This window comes from Oncorhynchus keta, chromosome 35 (genome assembly GCF_023373465.1).
Source record: "Oncorhynchus keta strain PuntledgeMale-10-30-2019 chromosome 35, Oket_V2, whole genome shotgun sequence".
Taxonomy (NCBI): Eukaryota; Metazoa; Chordata; class Actinopteri; order Salmoniformes; family Salmonidae; genus Oncorhynchus; species Oncorhynchus keta.
The window spans coordinates 49577195-49596028 of NC_068455.1; the positions used below are offsets into that span (position 1 = coordinate 49577195).

At 42.9% G+C, this 18834-nt stretch overlaps 1 protein-coding gene across 1 annotated transcript in view; it reads left to right on the plus strand.

Moving 5' to 3' along the window:
* Positions 1 to 2033, plus strand: part of LOC118368588 (ena/VASP-like protein) — a 61609-nt gene extending 59576 nt beyond the window's left edge. The window contains exons 11-13 of the mRNA XM_052497094.1: positions 247 to 304; positions 431 to 488; positions 822 to 2033. Of these exons, the coding sequence (XP_052353054.1) occupies positions 247 to 304; positions 431 to 488; positions 822 to 859 (154 nt within the window). The 3' untranslated portion in view covers positions 860 to 2033. The remainder of the gene's footprint in view (positions 1 to 246; positions 305 to 430; positions 489 to 821) is intronic.
* Positions 2034 to 18834: the final 16801 nt, after the last annotated feature.

An 18834-nucleotide genomic window follows, 5' to 3' on the forward strand; every position in this document is an offset into this window, starting at 1 on the left:
TAACTCTGGAGTGTGAAGACATACGCAATCAAGACATGGATTGTTGCCTTACATTGCTAACACCACCATGCTATATCAATATAAGATACTGTACCTTCATCTAATAATCAAGGATGAATGTTGCTTGTCACTTGTCATTAGCTGTAGAACAGTTCTGCTTTAATGTACTGTATAGGTCTTATTTACTATGAAATTAATATTTATCGATCATTTCCAATCATCCCTATGGTTGTTGTTGTTTTGCAGGGTGCGACCAGTGGGCAGCACTAGTGAAGGAGACATAGACTTTGACAGGATGAAGCAGGTAGAAATCTCATTTCAAAACTGTAAAACATATTGGACGGATCAGTGTGGCATTCTTCAATTGTTAATGGAATAAAAGTATTGTGAAAGAAGCAGAAAATGTCAACTGTATTCTTTATCCCCACAGGAAATATTGGAGGAAGTTGTACGTGAATTGCAGAAGGTGAAAGATGAGATCATTAATGGTAGGTGGTACAAAGTGTTTATGCATGTTGTTATTGAAAAGGCTTGCCAGCATCAGTGAGCAATTTACCCCGAAACTGTCCTTCCTATTCATGTTCTATACACTTTCTGTAGTTCGATTCAGTTTTTCCGTTACGGCGAACAAAGGTATCCTAATTAATTATGTCCTAAGATGATGCTAGGCATACAGTTAATCTATTTACTTCTTCATAGAAAATTCCATTTTTTTTAAATAGATGAAGGTTCAGTGATAATGCTGTCCTCCAGTACCCATTCTCTACAGAACACACACACACACGCACACGTGATTTTCTCAGTTTTGTGTTCTCTTTCAGCCATTAGACAAGAAATTGGTCGAATCCATACATCATAATATCTGGACAGTGGGACATGCGGGAAGTATGAAGGATAAGATCTGCTCGGAAGAAATGTTCTCAACGTTTCTGTGATGATATGAAACATTGCTGTGACGCTGCAGAAAATTTGAGCCAACACTGAGTCTGCTGTGCAGAACAGAGGGATGAAAAAAAGTGAGAATGAGAGAGATAAAATAATGGTTAAATGAAGAACGTACGGACGGAAGGATGGACGGACGCTTGCACCGTTTTCCGTTTTTTCCTTGCATTTGCAGACTCAGTTCAGTTTGCAGGTTTCTGCTCTGTCTGTTCTAAGTCTTACAAAAGGAAATATTTTTGTTTTCTACGTTTGTACTGTTTTATTATTTTAAAAAAACGTGATTATTTTATTATTTGTAATATTATATATAGATACAGACAACTGTTGTTCTACATTGGCGGGTCCTGGAGGAAACTTGCACACCATTTACATCAGCCTTTTATATTTTATATGATTTACTTTATCCTTGGGTGTTTGACCAGCACATATGGCACATACTGTGCTTTAGTCACCTGACCTCAGCAGTTTTTAAAAAGCTTTTTATCTATTTACCAGTAACAGGGCAGTGTTCATTAGGCACCAAACAGAAGACAACTGACTGAACCAGGGAGGGACTACCTGGACATGTCCAATAAGAAACACTCATTTTTGTTGTACGTTGCTAAAAGTTTTCATTTGTGGATCGTTCACAAAAAAAGTATCCAAAACTGTAAATTCACCATCTAAGTTTTCCCAATATAGATCAAATTATCCATAGGCTATCCCTACGAAACCCAAAGTAACTATACAGTATGTGTATATGATTTGTTCCTGTGTTTAACCATGCATGAATCTGATCTTTATTAATTTTTTAATTGGGTTTTAAAAAAAGTGGTATGTTTACAATGGTGGTTTGTTTTTGTGAATGTCCTCCTTGCTATTTAAGGTTGAACTTGAATTTGATATGTGAAAATAGAGCCAGTTGCTCTTGCAAAATGAATAGAATACATACATCAGTGCAACAATTATTTGTGATGATAGGAAAATGCTTATTTGAGGAAAATATTTGATTGAATACCGGTTGTGACATTATGTTAACTTTGACTAAGTTCTGAATAAAATTTCAAAATTGAAAGTAAATTAATTTAAACAAAACAATAGACCTGTCTACAGTATAGAGTGGTGTGTTTTATTTATACATCGTTATGACATAGAAAAAGACACTGAGGCCTAGATTCAATCAAATCAAGCGAGAACCGACACACGCATAGCTGATGTTTTGGCAGTGTCGGAGGTGGAACTGCGTTGAAGCTGACACATCGGTAAGCAGCTGCTGTTGATCATTGTCACAAAGCCACACTCATGCTAGAAGTTCAGAACGAGAAAGTGTAGGCTATATAGAAATAATGATGCAAAATTAAATGAAATATTGAGAAATTCTATAAACCTAATCGAGGTGTAGATTACATCTCACATTCCAGTGTTCGAAATTCTAAACAAGGCTGCATGGAATTTATCTTAATGCAACTCCATGTAGCCAATGGCAATGTCTGCTTTAGGAATAATGCTCGGAGCCGCTTGTGGATTTGACAGCTCTAACGCAGTTCCACCTTGAACACCGCCAAAGCAATTGCTTTGCGAATGATGGCTAAAGCGGATCTGATTGAATAGAGCCCTGAATCTACAACTAGTACTTACAGTGTAGGCAATACAAAACCTGACTGATATAGAAGTTATGTGATTTTATTATGAAAACAGTTAGTTCTCGTGAAGAAATATCAGTTACATAGTTCTGGCATTACACATGTATATGCACACACAGAATCATCTCACCTTAAATTTAAAAAAAAATCTAATTTAAATAGCTAAATTCAACTCTGTTGAACATTGTTAGCAATATTTAATATTTCTCTTCTTGAATGAAAAATATATTCTGTGGGGAGCGTCAAACAGTTTCACTGAAGAAAGCTCCTCTCACTGCAAGGTAAGTTTCAATGCTCATTTCATCTCTGCACTGTACTGCACCCTCATGGTGAATAAACATAAATACAATAGATTGAAATAGCTTGTTATCCTTTGTATTGAATGTATATAGCTAGGGTCTTATTTTATATTCCTATCTAATTGGTAGAGCCAGTTGATTAGCTATTGCTTGTCCCTTTATTCTAAAATTATTGGTCACTCATTTGAACAAGTCATCAGCCAATCAGAGTTGAATGGTTCTGACTCTTCTCTTGTTCTTGTGCCCATGGATTTTAGTGGTGGACAGTCTATCACTCGATTTGTGCTTCTCAAACCAGAGTTGAGCTTCTTTGACCTGTCAGAAACAAATATTTCAGTATTACAATCAGTAGCACTGGATGTTGAGGTGTTTTTGTGGCACCTACTCACTCCTGTTTGACAAGCTCATATTCCCGCTTGATCCTGGCGTATGGACTTAAGCTACCATCAAGGACAAAGTCCGACAACACCCGGGTCCTGGAAGTGTGCTGTGGTAGGGAGTCATAGAACTCTGCTGCTATCTTCTTCACCTACCACAGATAACAATTAGTTAGAGGGTGCTCTGTCGGCATGAGGAGCCAACATAAGACTTTCTGACTCACTGCAACATGTTAGTTCATTATTTGATGTTGATAATGACATATTCCTAGTAACATAACATGAAATATCACTAGGGCGTGTCATTTACAAGGAGAATACTGTGCACAAAATCATCTTTCCAAAAACTGACAAAACTACCTGAGGGGCACACATTTTATGAAGACAAATAAAAAGACCCGCGACAGTCGACTTTGGAGTTCATGTTTGTAGAGGTTAAGTGTCAAATGATTATAATTGTCATTCTCGGGCAGATACACCTATAGATAATGAGTTACAAATTCAGGCCAATCTTTCAATCAATATTTGCAGTTCAAATGGCTTTTGTCTGCTATCTGAAGCTTCTCCCACTGGTGACATTTAGAGTGCTATCTTTCAGACAGACATCTGCAACCAGCAATCGTTTCCCTGAGCCACAACTAATCAAGTAGGCCACATATACAGTGCCTAAAGAAAGTACCCCTTGACTTCTTTTGTTGTTTGAATTGAAAATGGATCAAATTAATTTTACACACAAAACTCCATAATGAAAAAGTGAGAAAAAAAATTTGAAATGTTTGCAAATATATTGAAATTTTATACAGAAATATCTAATTTACCTAAGTATTCACACCCCTGAGACAATACTTTGTAGAAGCACATTTGGCAATGATTACAGCTGTGAGTCTTTCTAGGTAAGTCTCTTAAGAGCTGTCCACACCTAGATTGTACAACATTTTATCCATTATTCTTTTCAAAATTCTTCAAGCTCCATCAAATTGGTTGTTGATCATTGCTAGACAACCATTTTAAGGTCTTTCCATTGATTTTCAAATATATTTAAGTCAAAACTGTAACTCGGTGATAGAGGAAATTATGGTTGAAATGACTAATTATGTATACATTCCAATCAGAACTGACTAGTCCAAATGCTATAATGTACTGTACATGTGAATCTTCTCTCTTGCTCCCATTCCCAATTGTATATAATGTAGTCAGGAGTTTAGTAACAATGAAGGTCACCATCTCTCCTTAGTTCATTCAGTTGTACAAATCTCCAGGTGGTGGGAACAGCCCATCTCCAGATTGTCTAGAATGTTGATTTATACTGACTGGCCTTGACTTCGTGCTGATAACGCGATGGCTCGAGAGCTAGAGGGCCCCTCTACTTGTAAATGGAACGTTTGGAAAACGCTGACGTCATTTTCAGTTTATAACCTGTGGAAATATGTGTATGCGTTTAGTACTCTCTTGAAATAAACGCTGTTACCTTTGGCTTTTAAGACTGGTCTCAATCTACTTCATGCATAATTAATGAACTTACAACTCATTAATGAATTAGAAATGAGTGCGAATTGGTTTTGGCAATAAAACATACAGGAATTTAGAATTCCTCTATCACTCGGCCACTCAAGAACGTTCACAGTCTTCTTGGTATTTAGGCCTATGTAAATTAATCTCAACCAGATGCATTGTTGAAAGAACCATGAGTTGATTATTATAGTTTGATTTAAGTTTCATTGAATACCTTTTCACAAATTCTTTATACAACAAACACAAAACTAGGCTACACAATACATTGACATTATCGATATTGTTACAATAAATGAAAACAATGATTCTCAACTGGTGGGGCGCTAATTAGAGCAGTGGTTCCCAAACTGTTTTTAGTCCTGTACCCCTTCAAACATTCAACCTCAACCATGGTCAACGCACTCTCAAATGTTGTTTTTTTGCCATCATTGTAATTCTGCCACACACACACTATACAATGCATTTATTAAACATAAGAATGAGTATGAGTTTTTGTCACAACACAGCTCGTGGGAAGTGACAAAGAGCTCTTACAGGACCAGGGCACAAATAATAATATAATAGTAATCAATAATGATGCTCTTTATTTAACCATCTTACATATAAAACCTTATTTGTTCATCGAAAATTGTGAATAACTCATCACAGGTTAATGAAAAGGGTGTGCTTGAAAGGATGCACATACCTCTGCAATGTTGGGTTGTATTGGAGAGAGTCTCAGTCTTAAATCATTTGCCACACACAGTCTGCGCCTGTATTTGGTTTCCATGCTAGTTAGGGCTGAGAATCCACTCTCACATAGGTACGTGGTTTTAAAGGGCATCAGTGTCTTAACAGCTCGATTTGCCAAGGCAGGATACTCTGAGCGCAGCCCAGAAATATGGCAGTGAATTCTGATTAAATTAAATTTCACAGAAACACATGTTGCAAATTCGATGAAGCTCTCTTGTTCTAATATCGGTATGTGGACTGGAGGCAGTTCATGAAACTAATCCAGTTGTTTGTGTCATCCGTTTCGGGAAAGTACCTACGTAACTGCGCACCCAACTCACTCAGTGTCACGTTCTGACCTTTATTTCCTTTGTTTTGTCATTATTTAGTATGGTCAGGGCGTGAGTTGGGGTGGGCAGTCTATGTTTGTTTTTCTATGATTTGGGTATTTCTATGTTTCGGCCTAGTATGGTTCTCAATCAGAGGCAGGTGTCATTAGTTGTCTCTGATTGAGAACTTAGGTAGCCTGGGTTTCACTGTGTGTTTTTTGGGTGATTGTTCCTGTCTCTGTGTTTGCACCAGATAGGACGGTTTTGGGTTTTCATGTTTCTTGTTTTTGTATTCAGTTGTTCATGTGTACATTTACGTATTAAAAGGAACCATGGACACTTACCACGCCGCATATTGGTCCTCTGATCCGTTTTTCCTCTCCTCTTCGGAAGAAGGAAATCCCTTACACTCAGGTGCTTCGCTATATCACATTTGACATTGTCCGTAAGCTTGAGTTCATTTGCACACAAATCATATAATGATGGAAAGACCTGTGTTGTCCTTGTTAATGCTGACAGAGAAGAGCTCCAACTTCTTAATCATAGCCACAATTTTGTCCCACACATTGAATATAGTTGCGGAGAATCCCTGTAATCCTAGATTCAGACCATTCATGCGAGAAAAAACATCACCCAGATAGGCCAGTCGTGTGAGAAATTCCTCAACATGCAAGTGGTCGGACAAGTGAAAATTATGGTCAGTAAAAACTTTAAGCTAGTCTCTCAATTTTATTTATTTTTTCAAAACTTTCCCTTTGATAACCAGCACACAGTATGTTGTAAAAATATTACATGGTCACTGCCCATATCATTGCATAGTGCAGAAAATACACAAGAGTTCTGGTGCTTGCTTTAACAATGTTAACCATGTTCACTGGAGTGTCCAAAACGTCTTTCAAGCTGTCAGGCATTCCCTTGGCAGCAAGAGCCTCTCGGTGGATGCTGCAGTGTACCCAAGTGGCGTCGGGATCAACTGCTTTCACGCGCATTACCACTCCACTATGTCTCCCTGTCATGGCTTTTGCACCATCAGTACAGATATCAACACATCCTGACCACCAAAGTCCATTTGATGTCACAAAGCTGTCCAGTACTTTAAAAATATCCTCTCCTGTTGTCCTGGTTTCCAGAAGAGGATGTCTTCCTTAATTGACCCCCCATAAACATAACGGACATATACCATATACCGTCACATCTGTTGACTCATCCAGCTGTAATGCATAGAATTCACTGCCTTGTATTGTGGGAATTTTGTGGAAGGCTACCAGAAACGTTTGACCCAAGTTAAACAATTTAAAGGCAATGCTACCAAATACTAGTTGAGTGTATGTAAACTTCTGACCCACTGGGAATGTGATGAAAGAAATACAAGCTGAAATAAATAATTCTCTCTACTATTTTTCTGACATTTCACATTCTTAAAATAAAGTGGTGATCTTAACTGACCTAAGACAGGGACCTAAATGTCAGGAATTGTGAAAAACTGAGTTGAAATGTATTTGGCTAAAGTATATGTAAACTTCCGACTTCAACTGCATATTGCATTAAAACATACTTTTCCAGATATTTTTGTGTTTTTTTTGCAATGCGAATATTGGGCCATGAGTAGCGACTGAGCCAACCGGTTTAATTTGGGTCGCAAGGCAAAACCAGTTGAGAACGACTGAATTAATAGCTATAATATAACCTAGTGCAAGGGCTACTCACCAAAAATGAATTGTTCCGTGCCCCAGAAAACAGAACTGCAAAAATTCAGCAACATGTTATTTATAGCCTACTGTGTGATTCAAAGCTTGTAAAAGTTACACATACATTTTCGTTATCTTATTTGTGCATTCTGTGTTCGTCCTTGTATCAGCTCAACTGGTTACTTGATCCATAAGAACCTCGAAACGAGGAAATATGTTTCAACCATTATACAATGGTTTTCTCACTTAATATAAGACCTTTGGATTAAAACTAAAGACAGGACAACAAACAGCTCTCAAAACAAGCATGTGTCATCTGAGCCTTACAGCCTTATTACAGCCTTATTCTAAACTTGATTCTATTCTTGACACTATTGTAAAGTGGCTGTTCCACTGGATGTCATAAGGTGAATGCACCAATTTGTAAGTCGCTCTGGATAAGAGCGTCTGCTAAATGACTTAGATGTAGATGATTCAATAAAAAACATCCTCAGCAATCTACACACACAGGTTGACATTTTTGCAAATGTATTAAAAATAAAAAGCAGAAATACGTTATTTACATAAATATTCAGACCCTCTGCTATGAGACTCGAAATTGAGCTCAGGTGCATCCTGTTTCCATTGAATGTCCTTGAGATGTTTCTACAACTTTACTGGAGTCCACCTGTGGTAAATTCAATTGATTGAACATGATTTGGATATACAGTCCCACAGTTGACAGTGTATGTCAGAGCAAAAACCAAGCCACTCCTCAGTAAAAGGCACCTAAAGACTCTTAGACCATGAGAAACAAGATTCTCTGGTCTGATGAAACCAATATTGAACTCTTTGGCCTGAATGCCAAGTGTCACATCTGGAGGAAACTTGGCACCATCCCTACGGTAAAGCATGGTGGTGGCAGTATCATGCTGTGGGGATGTTTTTCAGCGGCAGGATCGAGGGAAAGATGAACGGAGTAAACTACAGAAAGATCCTTGATGAAAACCTGCTTGAGCGCTCAGGACCTCAGACTGGGGAGAAGGTTCACCTTCCAACACAACAACAACCCTAAGCACCTTGTAATGAATACTTAGGGAGAAAACGGTGTAGATTCCCACGCAAAGAACAGCAGGTGTTTATTTCTCCTTCACAGCATGAATCATGGTCACAGGCAGGCAATGGTCATACACAGGCAGGCAAACAGGCAGGTGAAAAAAAACTAGGACTGAAGGCTATAACTGGTTCTCACAAATTAGTTAGGAAAAGGCTGAGTAGAGTCAAAATGAACAATACCTTACAAAGGCACAAACAGAATGAACTGAACTAAATAAGGAGCTGATGAGACCAGGTGAGCAACTAACACAGGTTAAATCAATGAACAAAAATGAAAGACAGGGCTACGTTCAAGAACACAATGAAACAGAACACAAGGTTGACTAAGAAAATAAATACAGAACCTTACACACACAGCCAAGACAACGCAGGAGTGACTTTTGGACAAGTCTCTGAATGTCCTTTTTTTAATAAACCTTTATTTAACCTTTATCCAACCTGACAAAGCTTGAGAGGATCTGCAGACAAGAATGGGAGAAACTACCCAAATACAGGTGTGCCAAGCTTGTAGCGTCATACCAAGAAGACTCGAGGCTGTAATCGCTGCCAAAGGTGCTTCAACAAAGTACTGAGTAAAGGATCTGAATACTTGTGTAAATGTAATATTTCCAGGGGCTTTTTAAATGTTTTTATCCATTTTAGAGTAAGGCTGTAAAATGTAGAAAAAGTAAAGCTGTCTGATACTTTCTGAATGCACTGTATTTAGCATGTTCCAACAGCTCTGATCTTGTATTGTTTCAGGATTCCTTCAGTCCGGTAGCCTGTAGGGATGCTTATAACTCTGGAAATCCCTTCTGTTTTTACTGAGTTAGGTAAATCAGTTTGTTTTATTGAACCGTAATTATGGAACAATCAAATAAATATTCTCATATTGGATGTTTTGGTGCCTCTAGGGCAATTCAGAGAGCTGATCGGGGACGTTATAATGAATGTGTCTGTTTGTGTTTTCTTCTGCTTGCATTTAGTAGGCCTATTTGTATTTTGATGTTTCTATTTCTGTAATTCAGAGCTCATCTGGAAAAGAGACCTTGGTCTTAGTATGACTCCTTAAAAATATGTAACATGGCAACCTGTAACGGCTCTCGTTGGTGCTAGGAAGAGTGGACCAACGCGCATCGTGGTAAGTGTTCATGATTCCTTATATTCAAAATAACAAACGTGAACAGTTCTGTCAGACACTAAACAGAAAACAAGATCCCACAAAACCCAAAAGGAAAGCGACAACGTATATATACTGCTAGCTAGCCAGCTAGCCCCGAATAGCAGCACTGTAGAAACTATTACACTCAACGGAACGACTTGATTAGTGTAGTGTCAACAACGCAGCCACTGCCAGCTAGCCTACAAAGTCAACAACGCAGCCACTGCCAGCTAGCCTACTTCAGCAGTACTGTATCATTTTAATTATTTTAGTCAATAAGATTCTTGCTACGTAAGCTTATCTTTCTGAACATTCGAGACGTGTAGTCCACTTGTCATTCCAATCTCCTTGCATTAGCGTAGCCTCTTCTGTAGCCTGTCAACTATGTGTCTGTCTATCCCTGTTCTCTCCTCTCTGCACAGACCATACAAACGCTCCACACCGCGTGGCCGCGGCCACCCTTATCTGGTGGTCCCAGCGCGCACGACCCACGTGGAGTTCCAGGTCTCCGGTAGCCTCTGGAACTGCCGATCTGCGGCCAACAAGGCAGAGTTCATCTCAGCCTATGCCTCCCTCCAGTCCCTCGACTTCTTGGCACTGACGGAAACATGGATCACCACAGATAACACTGCTACTCCTACTGCTCTCTTTCGTCCGCCCACGTGTTCTCGCACACCCCGAGAGCTTCTGGTCAGCGGGGTGGTGGCACCGGGATCCTCATCTCTCCCAAGTGGTCATTCTCTCTTTCTCCCCTTACCCATCTGTCTATCGCCTCCTTTGAATTCCATGCTGTCACAGTTACCAGCCCTTTCAAGCTTAACATCCTTATCATTTATCGCCCTCCAGGTTCCCTCGGAGAGTTCATCAATGAGCTTGATGCCTTGATAAGCTCCTTTCCTGAGGACGGCTCACCTCTCACAGTTCTGGGCGACTTTAACCTCCCCACGTCTACCTTTGACTCATTCCTCTCTGCCTCCTTCTTTCCACTCCTCTCCTCTTTTGACCTCACCCTCTCACCTTCCCCCTACTCACAAGGCAGGCAATACGCTCAACCTCATCTTTACTAGATGCTGTTCTTCCACTAACCTCATTGCAACTCCCTCCAAGTCTCCGACCACTACCTTGTATCCTTTTCCCTCTCGCTCTCATCCAACACTTCCCACACTGCCCCTACTCGGATGGTATCGTGCCGTCCCAACCTTCGCTCTCTCTCCCCCGCTACTCTCTCCTCTTCCATCCTATCATCTCTTCCCTCTGCTCAAACCTGCTCAAACCTTCTCCAACCTATCTCCTGATTCTGCCTCCTCAACCCTCATCTCCTCCCTTTCTGCATCCTTTGACTCTCTATGTCCCCTATCCTCCAGGCCGGCTCGGTCCTCCCCTCCCGCTCCGTGGCTCGACGACTCATTGCGAGCTCACAGAACAGGGCTCCGGGCAGCCGAGCGGAAATGGAGGAAAACTCACCTCCCTGCGGACCTGGCATCCTTTCACTCCCTCCTCTCTACATTTTCCTCCTCTGTCTCTGCTGCTAAAGCCACTTTCTACCACTCTAAATTCCAAGCATCTGCCTCTAACCCTAGGAAGCTCTTTGCCACCTTCTCCTCCCTCCTGAATCCTCCTCCCCTCCTCCCTCTCTGCAGATGACTTCGTCAACCATTTTGAAAAGAAGGTCGACGACATCCGATCCTCGTTTGCTAAGTCAAACGACACCGCTGGTTCTGCTCACACTGCCCTACCCTGTGCTCTGACCTCTTTCTCCCTCTCTCTCCAGATGAAATCTCGCGTCTTGTGACGGCCGGCCGCCCAACAACCTGCCCGCTTGACTCTATCCCCTCCTCTCTTCTCCAGACCATTTCCGGAGACCTTCTCCCTTACCTCACCTCGCTCATCAACTCATCCCTGACCGCTGGCTACGTCCCTTCAGTCTTCAAGAGAGCGAGAGTTGCACCCCTTCTGAAAAAACCTACACTCGATCCCTCCGATGTCAACAACTACAGACCAGTATCCCTTCTTTCTTTTCTCTCCAAAACTCTTGAACGTGCCGTCCTTGGCCAGCTCTCCCGCTATCTCTCTCAGAATGACCTTCTTGATCCAAATCAGTCAGGTTTCAAGACTAGTCATTCAACTGAGACTGCTCTTCTCTGTATCACGGAGGCGCTCCGCACTGCTAAAGCTAACTCTCTCTCCTCTGCTCTCATCCTTCTAGACCTATCGGCTGCCTTCGATACTGTGAACCATCAGATCCTCCTCTCCACCCTCTCCGAGTTGGGCATCTCCGGCGCGGCCCACGCTTGGATTGCGTCCTACCTGACAGGTCGCTCCTACCAGGTGGCGTGGCGAGAATCTGTCTCCTCACCACGCGCTCTCACCACTGGTGTCCCCCAGGGCTCTGTTCTAGGCCCTCTCCTATTCTCGCTATACACCAAGTCACTTGGCTCTGTCATAACCTCACATGGTCTCTCCTATCATTGCTATGCAGACGACACACAATTAATCTTCTCCTTTCCCCCTTCTGATGACCAGGTGGCGAATCGCATCTCTGCATGTCTGGCAGACATATCAGTGTGGATGACGGATCACCACCTCAAGCTGAACCTCGGCAAGACGGAGCTGCTCTTCCTCCCGGGAAGGACTACCCGTTCCATGATCTCGCCATCACGGTTGACAACTCCATTGTGTCCTCCTCCCAGAGCGCTAAGAACCTTGGCGTGATCCTGGACAACACCCTGTCGTTCTCAACTAACATCAAGGCGGTGGCCCGTTCCTGTAGGTTCATGCTCTACAACATCCGCAGAGTACGACCCTGCCTCACACAGGAAGCGGCGCAGGTCCTAATCCAGGCACTTGTCATCTCCCGTCTGGATTACTACAACTCGCTGTTGGCTGGGCTCCCTGCCTGTGCCATTAAACCCCTACAACTCATCCAGAACGCCGCAGCCCGTCTGGTGTTCAACCTTCCCAAGTTCTCTCACGTCACCCCGCTCCTCCGCTCTCTCCACTGGCTTCCAGTTGAAGCTCGCATCCGCTACAAGACCATGGTGCTTGCCTACGGAGCTGTGAGGGGAACGGCACCTCAGTACCTCCAGGCTCTGATCAGGCCCTACACCCAAACAAGGGCACTGCGTTCATCCACCTCTGGCCTGCTCGCCTCCCTACCACTGAGAAAGTACAGTTCCCGCTCAGCCCAGTCAAAACTGTTCGCTGCTCTGGCCCCCAATGGTGGAACAAACTCCCTCACGACGCCAGGACAGCGGAGTCAATCACCACCTTCCGGAGACACCTGAAACCCCACCTCTTTAAGGAATACCTAGGATAGGATAAAGTAATCCTTCTCACCCCCCTTAAAGGATTTAGATGCACTATTGTAAAGTGGCTGTTCCACTGGATGTCATAAGGTGAATGCACCAATTTGTAAGTCGCTCTGGATAAGAGCGTCTGCTAAATGACAAATGTAAATGTAAATGTAAATGTAAATATATGATTCCCAATCAGAGACAACGATAGACAGCTGCCTCTGATTGGGAACCCCCCCACACACACACACACGGCCAAAACCAAAGAAATTGAAAACATAGACTTTCCCACCTGAGTCACACCCTGACCTAACCAAACATAGAAAATAATAAGGAACTCTAAGGTCAGGGTGTGACACAACCTCAATGTTGCTAAGGGAAATTACCCAAAATACCCCAAAAATGTGCAAAATTAACTTGTAAATTTTACACGTTTTTTACCTATACAGTATTCATATTCATAAATCATCTACATAATGATGTTGGAATGTTGCCTGTTTTGGTGGGTGGCCTGTGTGTCTAGGTCACGGCTGCAATAAGAGGTGTGTGTGTAAAACACAAGTCTCGCGAGACTACGTAGCCAAAGCGAGACCCATGAAATCAGCGACATTAACTGGGTCATGGCTAGAAGGGTTCCAGGGCTTCAAAATTGCTCAAAAAGCTTCAAATTAAAAGTCCTACGTTTACTTGAACAAGATCACAAATCATAGTATATTTTTCCTGTTTCAAGATACATTCTATTTCTCTGATCCTATCCACTCTCCTTGATGCCATGTTAGGAGGCATTGAGGCATATTGTTGAGTTCTAGTGGTTATTTGTAGTCTGCTCCCAATAAGGGGTCTGAGGATTCAGAAACCAAATAGTTTATGCTCTTGAAACATCTGTGCATTGTTAGATGTGCTGTACATTGTTATAAACAGTTATGTTACACTGTTATTGACTGTTATAGATGCGTATAACATTATACAGCACATGTACAGTGCCTTCAGAAAGTATTTCACACTCCTTGACTTTTTCCACATTTTGTTGTGCCTGAATTTAAAATTAATAAAATTGAGATTTTTACAAATTAATTAAAAATGAAAAGTTGGAAAGCTGAAATGTCTTGAGTCAATAAGTATTCAACCCCTTTGTTATGGATAGCCAAAATAAGAGGTAAACGTGTTTAATAAGTCACATACTAAGTTGTATGGACTGTGTAACATGATTTTATCTGTAAGGTCCCTCAGCCGAGCAGTGAATTTCAATCACACATTCAACAACAAAAAGATCAGAGGGGTTTTCCAATGCCTCGCAAAGAAGGGCACCTATTGGTAGATGGGTAAAAAATGTAAAAAGCAGACATTGAATATCCCTTTGAGCATGGTGAAGTTATTAATTACACTTTGGATGGTGTATCAATACACCCAGTCACTACAAAGACTAACTCAGTTGCCGGAGAGGAAGGAAATCACTCAGGGATTTCACCATGAGGCCAATGGTCTCTTTGTGACCTGCACTTTTGGAGCTCAGAGCTTAAGAATTTTACTGTACCTTGCAATTACATCTGCGACCCATTGCATGTGACTAATAAACAAATCAAATCTAACTTTAAAACAGTTATTTAATGGCTGTGAAAGGAGAAAACAGAGGATGGTCAACAACATTGTAGTTACGCCACAATTCTAACCTAATTGATAGAGTGAAATGAAGGCAGCCTGTACAGAATAAAACATATCACAAAACATACATCCTGTTTGCAAAAAGGCATTAAAGTAATACTTTCCCCCTTCTGATGACCAGGTGGCGAATCGCATCTCTGCATGTCTGGCAGACATATCAGTGTGGATGACGGATCACCACCTCAAGCTGAACCTCGGCAAGACTGAGCTGCTCTTCCTCCCGGGGAAGGACTGCCCATTCCATGATCTCGCCATCACGGTTGACAACTCCATTGTGTCCTCCTCCCAGAGCGCTAAGAACCTTGGTGTGATCCTGGACAACACCCTGTCGTTCTCAACTAACATCAAGGCGGTGGCCCGTTCCTGTAGGTTCATGCTCTACAACATCCGCAGAGTACGACCCTGCCTCACACAGGAAACGGTGCAGGTCCTAATCCAGGCACTTGTCATCTCCCGTCTGGATTACTGCAACTCGCTGTTGGCTGGGCTCCCTGCCTGTGCCATTAAACCCCTACAACTCATCCAGAACGCCGCAGCCCGTCTGGTGTTCAACCTTCCCAAGTTCTCTCACGTCACCCCGCTCCTCCGCTCTCTCCACTGGCTTCCAGTTGAAGCTCGCATCCGCTACAAGACCATGGTGCTTGCCTACGGAGCTGTGAGGGGAACGGCACCTCAGTACCTCCAGGCTCTGATCAGGCCCTACACCCAAACAAGGGCACTGCGTTCATCCACCTCTGGCCTGCTCGCCTCCCTACCACTGAGGAAGTACAGTTCCCGCTCAGCCCAGTCAAAACTGTTCGCTGCTCTGGCCCCCAATGGTGGAACAAACTCCCTCACGACGCCAGGACAGCGGAGTCAATCACCACCTTCCGGAGACACCTGAAACCCCACCTCTTTAAGGAATACCTAGGATAGGATAAGTAATCCTTCTCACCCCCCTTTAAGATTTAGATGCACTATTGTAAAGTGACTGTTCCACTGGATGTCATAAGGTGAATGCACCAATTTGTAAGTCGCTCTGGATAAGAGCGTCTGCTAAATGACTTAAATGTAAAATGTAAATGTAATACTGCAAAAAATGTGGCAAAGCAATTAACATTTTGTCCTGATGTCACGATCGTCGAATGGAGGGGACCAAAGAGCAGCGTGGTGTGAATACATTCTTCTTTATTGAAGGAAGAACACAAAGAACACTTAAATAAAAACAACAAAATGATAAGACGAACGTGACTGCTATTTAAACACTGTGCTAACATGCAACATAACATATACAGTACAAAAACGCATACATCACCCATGTCACACCCTGATCTAAACAAAATAATAAAGAAAACAAAGAATACTAAGGTCAGGGCGTGACACCTGAATACAAAGTGTTTGGGGCAAATCCAATACAATACATTACTGAGTACTCCTCTCCATATTTTCAAGCATAGTGGTGGCTGCATCATGTAATGGGTATAATCATTAAGAAATCATTAAGGACTGGGGAGTTTCTTTTCTCTCCAAAACTCTTGAACGTGCCGTCCTTGGCCAGCTCTCCCGCTATCTCTCTCAGAATGACCTTCTTGATCTAAATCAGTCAGGTTTCAAGACTAGTCATTCAACTGAGACTGCTCTTCTCTGTATCACGGAGGCGCTCCGCACCGCTAAAGCTAACTCTCTCTCCTCTGCTCTCATCCTTCTAGACCTATCGGCTGCCTTCGATACTGTGAACCATCAGATCCTCCTCTCCACCCTCTCCGAGTTGGGCATCTCCGGCGCGGCCCACGCTTGGATTGCGTCCTACCTGACAGGTCGCTCCTACCAGGTGGCGTGGCGAGAATCTGTCTCCTCACCACGCGCTCTCACCACTGGTGTCCCCCAGGGCTCTGTTCTAGGCCCTCTCCTATTCTCGCTATACACCAAGTCACTTGGCTCTGTCATAACCTCACATGGTCTCTCCTATCATTGCTATGCAGACGACACACAATTAATCTTCTCCTTTCCCCCTTCTGATGACCAGGTGGCGAATCGCATCTCTGCATGTCTGGCAGACATATCAGTGTGGATGACGGATCACCACCTCAAGCTGAACCTCGGCAAGACGGAGCTGCTCTTCCTCCCGGGAAGGACTGCCCGTTCCATGATCTCGCCATCACGGTTGACAACTCCATTGTGTCCTCCTCCCAGAGCGCTAAGAACCTTGGCGTGATCCTGGACAACACCCTGTCGTTCTCAACTAACATCAAGGCGGTGGCCCGTTCCTGTAGGTTCATGCTCTACAACATCCGCAGAGTACGACCCTGCCTCACACAGGAAGCGGCGCAGGTCCTAATCCAGGCACTTGTCATCTCCCGTCTGGATTACTGCAACTCGCTGTTGGCTGGGCTGTGCCATTAAACCCCTACAACTCATCCAGAACGCCGCAGCCCGTCTGGTGTTCAACCTTCCCAAGTTCTCTCACGTCACCCCGCTCCTCTGCTCTCTCCACTGGCTTCCAGTTGAAGCTCGCATCCGCTACAAGACCATGGTGCTTGCCTACGGAGCTGTGAGGGGAACGGCACCTCAGTACCTAATAATAATAATAATAATATATGCCATTTAGCAGACGCTTTTATCCAAAGCGACTTACAGTCATGTGTGCATACATTCTACGTATGGGTGGTCCCGGGGATCGAACCCACTACCCTGGCGTTACAAGCGCCATGCTCTACCAACTGAGCTACAGGACTACCTCCAGGCTCTGATCAGGCCCTACACCCAAACAAGGGCACTGCGTTCATCCACCTCTGGCCTGCTCGCCTCCCTACCACTGAGGAAGTACAGTTCCCGCTCAGCCTAGTCAAAACTGTTCGCTGCTCTGGCTCCCCAATGGTGGAACACACTCCCTCACGACGCCAGGACAGCGGAGTCAATCACCACCTTCCGGAGAGACCTGAAACCCCACCTCTTTAAGGAATACCTAGGATAGGATAAAGTAATCCTTCTCACCCCCCTTAAAAGATTTAGATGCACTATTGTAAAGTGGCTGTTCCACTGGATGTCATAAGGTGAATGCACCAATTTGTAAGTCGCTCAAATGTTAAATGTAAATGTAAATGAGTATTTCAGGATAAAAACAGACGTAATGGAACTAAGAACCGTCTAAGTCATAGTGGAAAAGCTGGTTCAGTCTGCTTTCCACCAGACACCGGGAGATTAATTCACCCTTCAGCAGGACAATAACCTTAAACACAAGGCCAAATCTACACTGGAGTTGCTTACCAAGACGACAGTGAATGTTCCTGAGTGCAGTTTTGACTTAAATTTGCTTGAAAATCTATGGCAAGACCTAAAAATGTTTTTCTAGCAGCAATCAACAAGCAAAGCTCTGACTTTCTGCACATTATCACACATCCCTGTGGCTACCAGACCTATATTATACTGCTCAGTTTATACACTTGCCCTCCATCCCTCATTCCCAATACACGTGTAAATATTGTACTATAAATTGTGCCTTCCTGTATTATACTTTTGCTAAAATATTATTATATTCTACTGTCATTTACTTTATATTTGTATTCTTATATTTTACTATTTCTTATTGTTCTTGTATTGTCGAGAAGGAACCTCCAAGTAACCATTTTGTTGGACAATGTATACCATGCATATCCTATACATACAACTAATACAACTTTAAACTTGTGATGAGGATCTGTGGTAAGAATGTCAACTTTCGTCAGCGGAGATACTGAAATTGTATGGTGACAACTTCTATACTTTTAACAGTACAGTAGAAAACAGCTGTATAGGGCTGTAAATGAGGAACTACATGTATGTTCAGAATATCCATTTTTGTCACCGGTGACAGTAGATTTTGGCTGAAAAAAAGTATCTTATGCAGTCAATCTCTATAGTATGACACTGGTGTTCTGGGACACGGTAGCACACCCATTGAATCAGGTCAGGGTTACATAGCTGCAGAACTGGGTGGACTGGGGAACAGGGACAGTCAGGAGTCGTCAGGCGAGGTAGAGGCATGTTCCTATGGCTCAGGTCCTCTGGGAGGGGAGACAAAGAGAGAAAGGGAGAGAGAGTGAAATTAGAAAGAGCATGCCTAAGATCACACGGTACACCAGATAAGACAGACTGACCATAGCCTCCTGGCACACAGGCTATTGCAGCATAGGGGCTGTCGGGGG